This window comes from Dasypus novemcinctus, chromosome 1 (genome assembly GCF_030445035.2).
Source record: "Dasypus novemcinctus isolate mDasNov1 chromosome 1, mDasNov1.1.hap2, whole genome shotgun sequence".
Taxonomy (NCBI): domain Eukaryota; kingdom Metazoa; phylum Chordata; class Mammalia; order Cingulata; family Dasypodidae; genus Dasypus; species Dasypus novemcinctus.
The window spans coordinates 75,399,824-75,414,183 of record NC_080673.1 but is presented as its reverse complement, the minus strand read 5'-3'; the positions used below and the strand labels follow the sequence as shown (position 1 = coordinate 75,414,183).

The 14,360-nt window shown below is 35.9% G+C and overlaps 1 protein-coding gene across 4 annotated transcripts in view; it reads left to right on the top strand.

Moving 5' to 3' along the window:
- The window catches only part of ADAD1 (adenosine deaminase domain containing 1), an 80,359-nt gene that overhangs the window by 48,134 nt on the left and 17,865 nt on the right, over positions 1–14,360 (top strand). For all 4 annotated transcript variants that reach the window (XM_004474664.3, XM_058286369.1, XM_058285532.1 and 1 more), the window contains one exon: positions 6,626–6,863. In XM_004474664.3, the coding sequence (XP_004474721.1) occupies positions 6,626–6,863 (238 nt within the window). The remainder of the gene's footprint in view (positions 1–6,625; positions 6,864–14,360) is intronic.

Here is a 14,360-nt window from a genome sequence, read left to right as displayed (position 1 = left end):
TAAACAATGGCCTTCTGTAGTTCTTAAAACATTTTTGCTTTTAAAGTCTGTTTTGTCTATTATTAGTATAGCTACCCCAGGTCCTTTTTGGCTACTGTTTACATAGAATATCTTTTTTCCAACTTTACACTTTCATCTTTTTTTTCTTGGATCTAAGGTGAATCTCTTGTAGACAGCATATAGATGGCACATATTTTTTAAATCCATTCTGCCAATCTGTGTCTTTTGATTGTGGAGTTTAATCCATTTAACATTCAATGTAATTACTGTAAAAGTGTTACTTACTTTGGTCATTTTATTCTTTGGCTTTCATATGTCATAACTTATTTTTTCTGTCTTTTTACGCTTTAGGTTACCCTTTCTGTTACTCTTCCTTTCTTCATTCTCCTCCAAGCCTCTCTCTCTTATCTTTTTCTTTAAGGCTGCTTAACTACCTTCTGTATTTCCTGTAGAACTGGCCTCTTGTTTATGAGCTCTCTTAGTTTTTGCTTACCTGTGAATATTTTAACGTGCCATCATTTTTTAAAAAATTTATTGAAATACTTCTCTCATACATAAACATAAATAATAAATGTATAGTAGTTGTGAACTTACAAAACACACATATAACATCAAATAAACATATATAACATCTCACCCTACCACCAATAACTTGCATTGGTTTTAAACCATTTTAACTAATGATTAAAGAGCACTATCAAAATATTACTACTAAACAAAGTATTTTTCCCCTAACCAAACTGATTATTACCTTTATATCATTTATGTATGAACATACATAAACAATTAAGTGTGTAGTAAAAGTTGTGAACTTACAAAGCAAACATGCATAACATCCTACAGGGATCCCATACAGCAACCCACCACCAATATCTTGCATTGTCATGAGACGTTTTGTTACAAACTATGAAAGAACACTGTCAAAATCTTACTACTAATCATAGTTCTTATCTTACATTTGGTGTGTTTTTCCACCAACCCACCCTATTATTATTTTTAAAATATATTTTTTAATGAAAGAAGTTGTAAACTTATAAAACAATCATGCACACGTGCAGAATTCCCAAACAACACCCCTCCATCAACACACCACAATGTGGTATGTCATTTACTACAGATAAAATAATATCATCTGATTATTGCCATATCCATAGTGTACATTTGGCTCACATTTTCCATACTACCTCATATCGACACAGTACATCTTTGGCATAGATGTAAGAATATTATAATACTACTACTAACCACAGTCCATAGGTCAGTCCAGCTGTATTTTTCCCATGCTTCTCTACATTCCCGTTACCCTGCAGTAGTGATAGACATTTGTTGTAGCTAACAAAGGACGCTCTTGCATCTGTACCATCAACCACAATTTCTCATCCACCTCTTGGTTTATTGTGCTATCTATTCCTAGATTATTCTCAAGCGTTCTGTCAGTTGGCATTTATTTAACTAGAGTATCATTTTCAGTCACTTCTTCATTTATAAACTAGCTGTTACTCACTGTGTGTTACCATCCACTCTATACATTTCCACAATTTTACAGTAAAGCTAATTAAAACTTCTACATGTATTAAACATCAATAGTCCACTCAGTCTTTCTCTTATTTCCTTTAAGAATCCACCACCTACCACCAGGTCTTGAAGATATTTTCCAATAATTTCTTCTAGAAGTTTTATGGTTCTTTTATTTTTACTTTTTGATCCATTCTGAGTTAGTTTTTGGATAGGGTGTGAGATAGGGGGTCTTCTTTCCTTCTTTCAGCTATGGATGTCCAATTCTTTCAGCACCATTTGTTGAATGGATTGTTCTGCCCTAGCTGTGTGTTGCCATACTTTTTGAATGATAATTTTGCCTGGTAAAGAATTCTTAGCATTTTTTCTTGTTCACTATCTTAAATATATCATACCACTATCTTCTTGCTTCCATAGTTGCTGATGAAAAATCTTCACTAAGCCTTATTAAACTTCCCTTATATGTGATGGATCCTTTTGCTCCTGCTATTTTCAGAATTCTCTATTTATCTTTGGTATTTGATATTCTGATAAGTATGTTTATCGGAGTTGGTCTATCTGGATTTATTGTGTTTGGAGTTCACTATGCCTCTTAGACCTGTGTTTTTATGTCTTTTATCAGAGTTGGGAAATTTTTGTCCATTATTTCCTCAGATATTCTTTCCTGCCCTTTCCCTTCTCTTCTCCTTCTTTAACTCCCATGATGTGTATGTTGGTGCATGTCATGCTATCATTCAATTCCTACTGCCCCTGCTCAATTTTTTCCATTCTTTTCTCAGTAAAGGTGTCAAAAAGCTGCTTTTATTTTTTTTTTCCTGGAGTATACTTTTGTGGCCTGCCAGAAGATGGTGCTCCTTGGCAAACCTTTCTCCCCAGCCCTAGCTGGAAATGTGTTCACTTCAACCTCTACCAGGGGGAGTGCTGAAATAATGTCCGAGAGAGTTAACCCTCAGGGCCAGCTATTTAGAGCCAGGCTCTACAGCCCAACGTGCTGATCAGAAGCCACTCTCATCCATCAGCTACACCCTCCCTTTCCCAAAGAATTAAAAGTCACTGCTCCCCTTTGTGTCAGTGACAGCCAGTCATCCTCGTCCATAAGAGGGTGTTTGCCTTGAGGGTAGTAGGTGGGCATTGTTTCTAGTTGGGAAAGCAATTTACTTATGTGTTTTTTTTTTTCCTACAGCTTCTCCTTCACATTCTTCTCCCTCTTGGAAAATAGATAGTACTTCCCTGGTCTACAAACCTCTAGAACTGCTTTTTCAGACAGTTTCTTCTTTTCTTCTCACTGTTTTTAGGAGAGAGGTGAACCCTGTTTATCTCTACATTGCCATCGTCCCAGTCTTTTTTCTGTGCATATATTCCATTTAGATTTTTAGGAAGTTTTGGAGTTACAAAGCAAAAATGCGATTGTATTGGCATTTATGTTTAATAACCATGCCATTAGTCTTACCAGAGGTCTTTATTTCTTCATTTGGCTTTGGCCTATTGTCTGTTGTCCTTTCTTTTCAATCTGCAGAACTCTGTTTAGCGTCTTTTGTAGAGCAGTCTGGTGGTAACAAACTCCCTCAGCTTTTGTTTATCTGGGAATGTCTTACTCCCCTCATTTTTTTTTTTAAGATTTATTTTATTTATTTCTCTCCCCTTCCTCCCCCATTGTCTGCTCTCTGTGTCCATTTGCTGTGTGTTCTTTTGTTTCCACTTGCATTGTCAGGTAGCACTGGGAAACTGCATCTCTTCTTTGTTGCGTCATCTTGCTGCGTCAGCTCTCCATGTATGCGGTGCCACTCCTGGGTGGGCTGCACTTTTTTCATATGGGCAGCTCTCCTTGCAGGGTGCACTCCTTGTGTGTGGGACACCCCTACCTGGGGATGCCCCTGCATGGCATGGCGCTTTGTGGGCCAGCTTACCACCTGGGTCAGGAAGCCCTGGGAATCAAACCCTGGACCCTCCATATGGTAGATAAATGCTCTATCAGTTGAGCCATGTCTGCATCCCTTATTCTCCTCATTTTTGAAAGACAGTTTTGCCAATTACAGAAATCTTGGCTGGCATCTTTTTGCTTTCAGCACTTTAATTATGTCATCCCACTTCTTTATTGCCATCACAGTTTCTGTTGAGAAATAGGAACTTAATCTTAATGATGCTGCCTTGTTATATGACACATTGCTTCTTTTTGAGTGGATTTGAGAAGCCTGTTTCTTATCTTTTGCATTTGATAGTTTGATTATAAAATGGCTTGGTGTGGATCTATTTGGGCTTATCCTGTTTGTAGTTTGTTGAACATCTTGAATGTGTATATTCATATCTTTTGTTAAGTTTGGAAAGTGTTCACCCATTATTTCTTCAAATATTCTCTCTGTCCCTTCCTCTCTTTCTTCTTCTTTTGGGATTCCACAGTTCATATATTGGGAAATTGATAGTATCCCACAGGTTCTTTAGGTACCTTTTGCTTTTCTTTCTTCTTTCTTCTTTCTGTTCTTCAGACTGAATGATTTCCATGTCTTACCTTCAGGTTTTCTGATTTCTTTTCTGCCAGTTCCAATCTCCTTTTTTTGTTTTCATTTTTTATTTATTTCTCTCCCCTTCCCCACCCTCCCCCCCAGTTGTCTGCTCTCTGTGTCCATTCACTGTGTGTTCTTTTTGTCTGCTTGTACTTCTTCTCAGTGGCACCAGGAATCTGTGTCTCTTTTTATTGCGTCATCTTGCTGCATCAGCTTCCATGTGTGTGACGCCACTCATGGGCAGGCTGCACTTTTTTCATGTGGGTGGCTCTCCTTACGGGGCGCACTCCTTGTGCGTGGGGCTCCCCTATGCAGGGGACACTCCTCCGTGGCACAGCACTCCTTGCGCACATCAGCACTGTGCGCGGGCCAGCTTTTCACATGGGTCAGGAGGCCCTGGGTTTGAACCTTGGACCTCCCATGTGGTAGGGAGATGCCCTATCTGTTGAGCCAAATCTACTTCCCTCCAATCTACTTTTGAATCCATCTAGAAATGTTTAATTTCTGTTAACTATGGTCCTCAGTTCTGTTTAATATCTTTTTATTTTTTCCATCTCTCACTCTATTGATATCCTATTATCCATTGTATTCCTGATTTCCTTAGTTCTTTGTCCATGTTTTCTGTTCACTCTTTGAACATATCTAGGATCATTTTTTAAGAGCCTTTTCCTGGTATTTCCCAGGTCTCACTTTCCTCATCGATGATTTCTAATGCTTTAATCTTTTCCTTTTCCAGGGTCATTGCTTCCTGTTTCTTTGTATGTTTTTTAAATCTTTGTTGAAACCCAGACACTTTAATATTTTAATGTGTTATTGCTGAAATGTCTATTTCTTATGCTTGTCTCCAGCTAGTGTTATGACAGAACTTTTCTTGAATGCCAGGAGTTAAAGGAAAAAAAAAAAAAAGAAAACACCTTTCCCAATCTTCTGCAGATTGACCTGTGAGAGTTTTCAGAGGATTTGTTCATGCAATGAATTTAGAGAATAGCTCCAGGCCAGAGTGTAGTACCTGGGTTTCCTTGATGATTTAGGTACTTGTGCCCTTTCTTGGGCATGTGCATATGACCCTAGAAACTCCCCCTTTTACACCAATATAAATGTCCCCTCTTCTCTAAGAAGCAGTTTCTTCATGATTCTGGGCAGTACCACCAGCACGCCCTTGACCCAGGCAGCCATGACTTGACTGCTCTCACATAGCTTTCTATAACAGAACACTATGAGGTGCCTTCTACATACAGGGCAAGTAATGGGGCAGCAAATCTTAGGCAAGTATCCTGGTTCAGTCCCTCAAGCTGATGCCAGTCAAATTGTGCCAGACTTCTGTGCTCCCAGAATGTGCATGAGGGTTTCTCTGCTCCTCCTGGAATGTGGACCAGGGACCAGCACTGGGACCATATACTGATTCCTTGCTGATTCAGGCAGAGAATGGGAAGTGGGTAGCCAGGGCGACAGGAGACTACTACATTTAAGTAGCCCTTTTCTGCAAGTTTTTCACTGTTTTCTGGAGCTTCAAGAAATATGTTTCTGCCAATTCTTATTGGTTGTTCAAGGCTTCTGTCTACATTATCTTTTGAATCTATCTCTATTGTTCATGACAGATACAACTAGTGCCTGTTCCTTATACCTTATTTCTTCCCAACTTTTCTTCTATGTATATCTGACTATATCTTTACTTTGACTAGCCTTCATTTTAACAGTATATTTTGTAAACACTCAAGTAAAAGGAGTGCTTGGGGAAAGGATGTTAAAAGCAAACTGAGATTCTTTTTAGATAGTTTTCTAGTGCCCAGATAGTCACAATGAGTGAAAATTCTAGTGATCATCTCAACAGTTCCAATGATACGCAGACAAAATTTATTGTGATACATCTAGTGGTGTATAAAAATTATCTTGTTGTGAGAACCTCTGGCATCCTAAGGAGAAAAGCTATCTGCTTTAGATTTATTTTTTATATAGGAAGACTATTTCCTAACTTAAAAAAAAAATGTTTTACAGCTCATCTACTTTATATATTTATAAGATTACATCTTTTGGAGCTTTCTTCAACAATTATGATAAATGAGAATGGAAACTTTTGACATTGGCCAAATTTTAACCAGAAATGGCCATTCTGTAAATTACTTGGTTTTGTGAAACTGGAATCTTTGCTACAGTAGACTATTAGTAATGTGTGGCTCTCAGATATGGCAGAAATAATTTACTTTCACAAACTTTATCTCAGCCAGACTTGTCTTTTTCATTTTCTAATTTCATGCTATAATAAGAGGAAATTGAAAGAGAATGAACCAATTCTCCCCGGAAGAGCTCTATAAAAAGTACCGATTTCTTTGTGTGTCAGTTCTTGTTCTTTGTTTTTATTCACTGGCATGTTCCTTTATCATTCTTGGTAGAAGATTCTTTTTTGAATGAAATATTGGGTGTCATTTACATGTGCTGGGTAAGGTAATGAATATGGAAGTGTAGGTGTTAGGGGAGTAGAAGTAGAAAGAAGATTGCAAGATTAAGGATAAAGTAATGGAATTTAAGCAGTTTCCCTTTATTTATTTATTGGTATAGTCTTTTCTTTTGACATAAAACTTTTGAGTCTTTGTTTTGTTTTTATTTTCTAGGTGATGGGAATTGCAGTGACACTAGAGGACTAGAAATAGCTATAAAGCAACGTGTTGATGATGCTCTCACTTCAAAACTTCCAATGTTTTACTTGGTCAATAGACCTAATATTAGTTTAGTACCTTATGCATATCCACTTCAAATGAACTTGGAATATAAATCCCTGAGTCTGAATTGGGCACAAGGGGACATTTCTTTGGAGATTGTGGATGGCCTAAGTGGAAAGATCACTGAAAGGTTAGAATGACTAATTTCTTTTAAAATTATATATTACTTAAATATAAGAAGACAGTTTGATTGCATTTTTTCTTAATAGTCTTAACTGTTTTGACTATTTAATGAACTCTGAATAGTTAATAGTTATTGAGTGTGACTATATTTCAGGCATTATATGAATTATTGTTATTTTTTTTAATGTGAAAACTTGCTTGGAGAAGTTATCTAACCCTCTGAGGGTACATAGTGAATTGTGGAGTCAGCTTTCAGACCCAAGCAGTGTGGCTCCAGAATGTGTTTCTCTGGGTGTTGTTTGATGACCGTTAACATTAGAATCTTATAATTGATTGTTAAAACAATTGAACTTTTCCCCTACATTGAATCGGAATTTTTGGATATGGGTCTCAGGAATCTATATTTTTGGCATGCTGTCCCAAATATTTGTCATGTGCAATGATGTGTGAGAACCACTACACCATTATATTGCCTTCTCATTTAATTCTTTTGACAACGCTGTGGGTTAGTTGGTATTGTTCTTTGACAGATAAAGAAAATGAGATTCAATCTAGCTTAAGTATCTTGCCTAAGGTCATCTCATCCAGTTGTTTTATTCCTAAAGCCCTTTTCTTAGTCATAATGCTTTATGCCTTCTAGGCATTTCTTTGTCATATCCCTACCATTGTTTATTGAGTCGTATTAAAACCTTTCTTTTAGTTGTGAACATACATTATGAAGAAATAACAAATGGTGTTAAAAATTTAAATGTTTAAAATTGCTTTCTTTGTGTAGAATGGATTTAAATTAAGACTACACAGGAATGTTTCTTATGAATTTAGTCAACCATAATACTGATTATTTCAACTAGGATTAGTTCTGCTATTTATGATTTGGTCAGCATAAATGTTTAAGGTCAATAACAGATTTAACTATACAAGGCCAAATACACCAATGTTTATCTCAGGTGAAAGAAATCTAAAGGTAGGCAGTCCAAGGCTGCTTTGTCTTATTCTGAGGTGTCCCGGGTAATTCAGGCTTCTAACTTGCTTGCTGTTTCACTATCTTAGATCATGTCTTTTGAATCCTCAAGGTCACTTCATGGTCTGTGATAGCTTCTGGAGTACCATCCTGCATGTCAGGACAGAAGGAGGGGAAAGCAGTAAAGCAAAAAACAGTCTTTCCCAGTAATTTTCCTGGAAATCCTACATAACACCTTGGCTTAAATCTCATTAGCCAGAACTTAGTTATATAGCTGCAGAGAAGGTTGGGAAATGTAGTCTTTTATTCCAGGTAGCAATATTCCCAGCCAAAAATTTCAGACTGAATATAACTATTAAATCAGCATTTTTCTTTTCATCTCATGGAAATCAAACAACAGCAACAAAGAATGGGGGGAAAAAACTCTAAAAACTCCATTTTCAGCAAAACTAGCATAGGTAGAATATTTAGACTTCAGAATATAAAAAGGGCTTCCAAAAGCAGCTCTTGAGCTTCACAAAAGGAAGTGAAAAAGTTTAAAAAATCTCAGAAAGCACTACCAGAATTATACTTCTTGAAGGTTATGGCCCATTTGAAATGCAAAAGCTACAACCCTTGTTTGCAGTACTGGCTATGAAAACTGGGAAAGAGGATCACAGGAGCCCTTGGTGATCCAGTTTTCTAAAAAATTAGAGCAGTCAGAGCTTACTGAAATGATGACTCAAATATGCCACTATTTCTAGGAATCAGTCCGTTTCTTGTGGCAGCAGAGGAGTAATTTGCTTGTAAAAATCAGCTAGTCTTAAAGTCGTCTTTAGCCTCTCCCCTCAGAAATCTCGTTCAAATATCTGATCTAGAAAAATCCAACTCATTCATTGATGAATAACGTAAGAAGACCTTGTAGACCACTAATACAGAAAAAAAAAAAAAGAAGAAAAATGAGCAAAACTTACTAACAGATAAAAACAATCTCCAGAAAAATGGTGCCATGGATCAATTAAAGTGTTTGAGGAAATATACTAATTTTATCAACGTTCTCGTAAGGAAATAATAAATATTTTCTTAAAGAAATAAGTGAATATGTGTTTTATAAAGAGTTAAAATAAAAAGATGACCATTAAAACCAAAATAGAGTTCATTTTAAATCCAAAAAACTATGCACATAAACACAAGTGTTGTAGAATTTGAGAGAAGTTCAATTATTTGAGTATAGAGAGACCAGGACTCAGGAATGATTTTGAGAAGGAAAAATGGTTTATTGATGGCCAGCCGGACTCGGGAGCTTTCTGTTTGAATCCCGAGCTCTGAACAAGATTTTCAAATGTCTTTTATACCGCGAGGAAAAGCCAAATGGTCGCTTTGTTTCAGTTCTCAATAGGCTTCAATTAGCATATATATCTTTCACATCTTAGGTAAGCTTTTAGCATGGACTCCAGACATTCTAGATAAGCCTTTAGCATATTTTGTTTGCATTTCCCCTGAATACTTAAAGTTTATAGCCCTTGCATTGTTAAACTGTTTCCTGCTCCCCAAGGGCAGGGCTGCAGCCTTTCATCATCCCACACGCACAAGTCACAGATAGTTTAGATTATCTCTGAAGAGACAAAGAGCCTGCCACCCATAGCCCACATCATTTCCCCCCTTTGCCAAAGTTTAACTTGCTAAGCTTTGGCATAATTATTGTTGGAGCTATGAGGTGGATGGCTGTTTGTTGTTTTGATTGATTATTTATCAATCTTTAGTGTAGCATCCAGGACTGTTTTTAAGAGTTTAGAAGATTTCATTCTGGACAGCAGAATCCTGGGGCAGGAGCCTCCTGCAGTCATCCTGCGGCCACTGGCGCTCACATGGATTTCCAGTCAGGTTCCAGATCCATCTATTAATTTTATTTTACCCTTGAAGAGTTTACACCTTTAATTTAAAAGGGGTGCTGAAGGGAGATGGATCTCTTTTCTGTAACTGCTTCCTGCTGGCCATGGGCTGTAGTCATTGCCTAATAAGGTGTAAAACTCTTAATTTATTCTAACTGGAGGAAGATGGATCTGGCATTCTGTACGAAGTTGGATGAAGTTTTCATATGGTTAATAAGATATTCACTCTGAAAGAAACAAACTTAATTAAAAATTTGGAATACCTGTTTTTAAAAGAGGACACTTTGGATTACAGAGGTAGACAAGGTTAGGTGCCTATAAAGATGGCACTCCTTAAAAGCTGGTGGGAACAGCATATATATTCTTTTTTAAGTTATCCATCTTTAGAGAGAAATTGTAACAGACACTTAGCTTTGTCTGAAGACACATTCCAAGCTGTTCAATGATTGACACTCATTCGCTCTGTCAGATGCTCCTGGTGAACTGGCACTCCTTGGGCAACTGGCTTCACTCAGGATTAGAACACTAATTTGGAAATACTCTTAGTTTTCACCTGTGGGAGTGATCAGAACTACAGAATAAAGATTTTTACACCTTGGTTTTCATTGTACAATTTCTAGCAATTTTGACTTGTTCAATAGGTGACTCACCATCAGCAAGCAAGCCTCACTTTTGCTACACAGCAGAGTACAGCAGAATATAGAAGTTGACTGAGACTGGCTGAGACTGCCACCTTATTCTATAGACATGTTATTAACTGTTTAGAAAATGATTTTACCAGGAATTTAACATGTCTAATATACTTCTGCACTTGATCCAAAATAGAAAAGATAACATTACAATTATTAGGCATATATTTAGTACAGGATAAAAGTACAGCACTTAATATTAACTAATGTATTAATGCATAAGGATTCAGAGTCGCAATTATTAGTTTTGAGTTTCAGGTTTGTAATACCTTACATGTTATCTCTCCATGAGAGCAGGCCATAATGCCAATTGTGTTTAAGTTTCACTTACAGTATCCTGGTATCATGGCTCCACTTAGCATGTTCTTCAACGCAGTGAGCAAGTTGCAGCATCCTTCATCTTAGAGAGATTTTCCAGTATTCTACTAGCCTGGTGCATAGTGCTCTCTGGCACTATGGAACAGTGCCAGTCTGGAGGCGATATCCATTGTACACTTGGCTGTACCGAGTCATTATTGGCTGCTGCAGGAGCTTGAAACTGCAATATAGTTTCCATCGACTTCAGGAGCAGAACCAGAGACTGATATAGCACATATTTTAATTGAGGGGTCAGTGACCAGCCTAGCCAATAACTCACATGGAGAGGCCACCTGTAATGTATTCAAGGCCTGGTTTGAATGCACAAGAGTTTGACAATGTTAAAGTTTATTCCTTGTTTTTATATATATTTTAAACAACTTAATGCAACACATATATCAAATGACTGTTTACTTACACAATTTTACTATGAAGATAACAGTAGGTACTTTAGTAATAGAGGAAAAATATTATTTTTCATTGTTAGAATGAAAACAATATTTCCAATAGAATCAAGACAACTTTTTATTACCATGTACTTAAATGTGTACTTTGCAGTGGCCTTCAGACTGGTTTATTATCATGAAGTTATTTCGGCTACCAATACCAATCTAAGTTTTTTTAGTTAACAATGACTTCTACAACTAGAACTATTTAAACATTTTCCGTTTGGAAGATGTTTTACAAACTCTTTATAATTAACTATAAAAACATTGACTAGCCACCTCATGTTTAAATAAACTTACTAAATTACAATTACCAATGAAAGAAATTTACTCTTTATTTAAGAGAGCATATCTACAATCTTTTTCCTTTAGCCTAATTTCACCAATGTGAACTTAAAACAATTTTCAATACTGTAAAGATTTTGTACATATAATGTTAATTTAGTTTATAAATTAACTATGGGAGATTACACTCAAGTTAAATAAAATTGAAACCATAATAGTTTATGCAAGGAATGTTCTTTTTCCCTTACAGGAAGCTAAAAACTTCTTTTCTTTGTTTAAGTTATGAAAATTAATAATTTAAAAGCATACTGACTACCAGGTTTTAAAACACATGCATACTGACTACCAGGTTTTAAAACACATTACACAATTACTTAATTTTTTAAAAATCATAACCCAGGAAAGATCTCTCCATAGTTTTTATGGACTTTCCTTTACTTACTGAAATTTGTTAATAGAGCCACTAATTACCTTTATTTTGTTGGAAAGAAATCTTCTGGAAGAAAATAAGGCTCACCAGATTGTGGAGAAGAAAATAATTTATTCTCAATCTTGCAAGAAGGGGCGCAGAGCCAGATATGGCTGGTGCCCCGAACAAAGAAAAGTGACACAATTTATACCTCTAAACCTAGCATGCAAGCTCTTCCTCTGTTTTTCCATAGATTGGATACTTCAGAAGTTACAGCTTATCTGAGATTTAACTTTCCCACCCAAAAGTTTGATTTAACTGCTTCCTCTATCACATTCCAACCATTTTAGTTTTTACCTGCTCCCCCCACCTTTGTCAAATAAGGAATAGAATTTAATGCTGAAATGGCACCGACTTAGCTCCTTCTTGGGCATCCTTCCACTGTCCATAGGCCTGGCCTAAACTGGTCTCCTCCACTGCTGTCCAACCCGGGAGTGGGAGACTGAGGCCGCAGGCCACCAGGTTACATCAACATTTGTCTTATGTGAAAATTAACCTAATCTTTGTTTTTTTTGCATTTTATGGCTGACGAAAGGTTTAAACTGGGAAATTACCAGGCAAACTGATTCTTAATTCCCTAGCCTAGTAGATAGGTTTAATCTGCTATACCTAGTCTTGCCTTTAAAGCTCTTGCAAAGAGGAGGCCCTTTCCCAATTGTTTCTATAATCAGATTTCTATGACTTTTTCATCCTGCTTAGTTTAATTCGGGCTTTAAGAATATTTATTTACATATATAACTGCATATTTAATTAACAATTTGAATAGAGCTCTTTTAAGAATTTTCATTTGTTAATTTGATATTATTATCCTGATGTATGAAGACATACACTGAGCAAATGGGCAGACGCAAAGAGTTAGACACAGAAACAAAACTCATTGATATTATTTATAATTTGCATTATTTTATATACTGTTTAGCTTAATTTGGAGTCCTGAAATATATATTACTTATAACTGCATATTTAACCTCAACAATTTGAGCAAATAGGCAGACATGAATAGTTTGACACAACAACTTAACTTTAGTTACTTTAAACTTCTAATTCTTACAAAACAAGTGTGACTGCAAAACATTTCAAAGACTCTTGAAACTCTTAATTTGCACTATGACTGTGCAGTTTTATACTATGACTATGCAGTTTTACACAAGAATTTTCTTTCTTAATGGATTATAACCAAAATGTTCTCAATGCTTTAGCACTATTTTTTTGTTTCAGAACTTTATATTTTACTTTGAATTTAGCAGAATTTTGGATAAGCAACAAGATTAATTTTATATATATTTACTGAGGCTGTTTGAAGCCTCAGGGAGACAGACTGCTTTCTCTCATGAATTGCCACTCTTAGGAACACTGACCGTCAAGGCAGGAGACTTCTCCCCCTCCACCCCCCTTTTTGATTTGAGATAATAAAACTCCAGTGGTCATTTAACCTTATTCTATCAGGCAGCAGTTTATTTAGTTTACACTTGAATTCATGAGAGAAAGGGTTACTAATACCAGGAGAGGAGACAGTGATGTCCCAGCTCTTCTCTGGCCTATAGGAGCAGAAGCTATTATGAAATAACCATAGGCAAAGGCAAGGGGTGAGGTTAGACTTGAAGTAACCATAAACTAAGGAAAGGTAAAGTTTAGAGTTTACACTAAATAATTTCAAGATAAATTCACCCAGCTATAATTTCAGTTATTACCTTTCCACTGTTTTATAACATAAATGCATTTATAAATGATTTTAACTCTTAGTTACAGTTTTTATTAATTTTTTTAAAAACCTATTAATTTTATAACACCTTTAAATACCTTTCATTTGACTTATAACATAGTAAATGAACTTAACCATTACTTTCATTTTTCCTTTAAAGTAAAAGAATAAATCTCTTACAGTTAGTTTGAAATAAAAAGCTATTTTTCAGGATTTGATTTCTAGAACATAAATGTTCTTTTAAAACAGGTAAGACTCTTCTTCAAACACTGAGGAAATGATGAGGTTAAAGCACAAGAAGCTATTTTGTAAAGATTTTCTTTGTATATTGATCTTACTCAATTTTAATCATAAAAATTTTCCTTCCACAAACCTTCTACACTTTCAGTATTCATTCAGGTTCTGTCCCACACTCTACTCTTTCCAATAATCAATGATTTTATCTTAGGACAAAATCATCTTCTGTTTCCTTAACAATAAAAACACACTCCATATATCCCACATACTAAGTTACCAGGCAAACTTCTTACAACATATAATTGCCATTAATACTAAACAAATTTGTTAAAATAATGAACTTTTCTTCACTTTAAATACTTAGTAGCATGTAATACCAAAAACAGTTTTTTTGGAAGCAAGTTGGCAGGGGAGACTGGCTGCCGAATAAGATTGTTATAAAATTGCCTTTTATTATAATTATTATCAATTCAGTTTTTGTTAAATA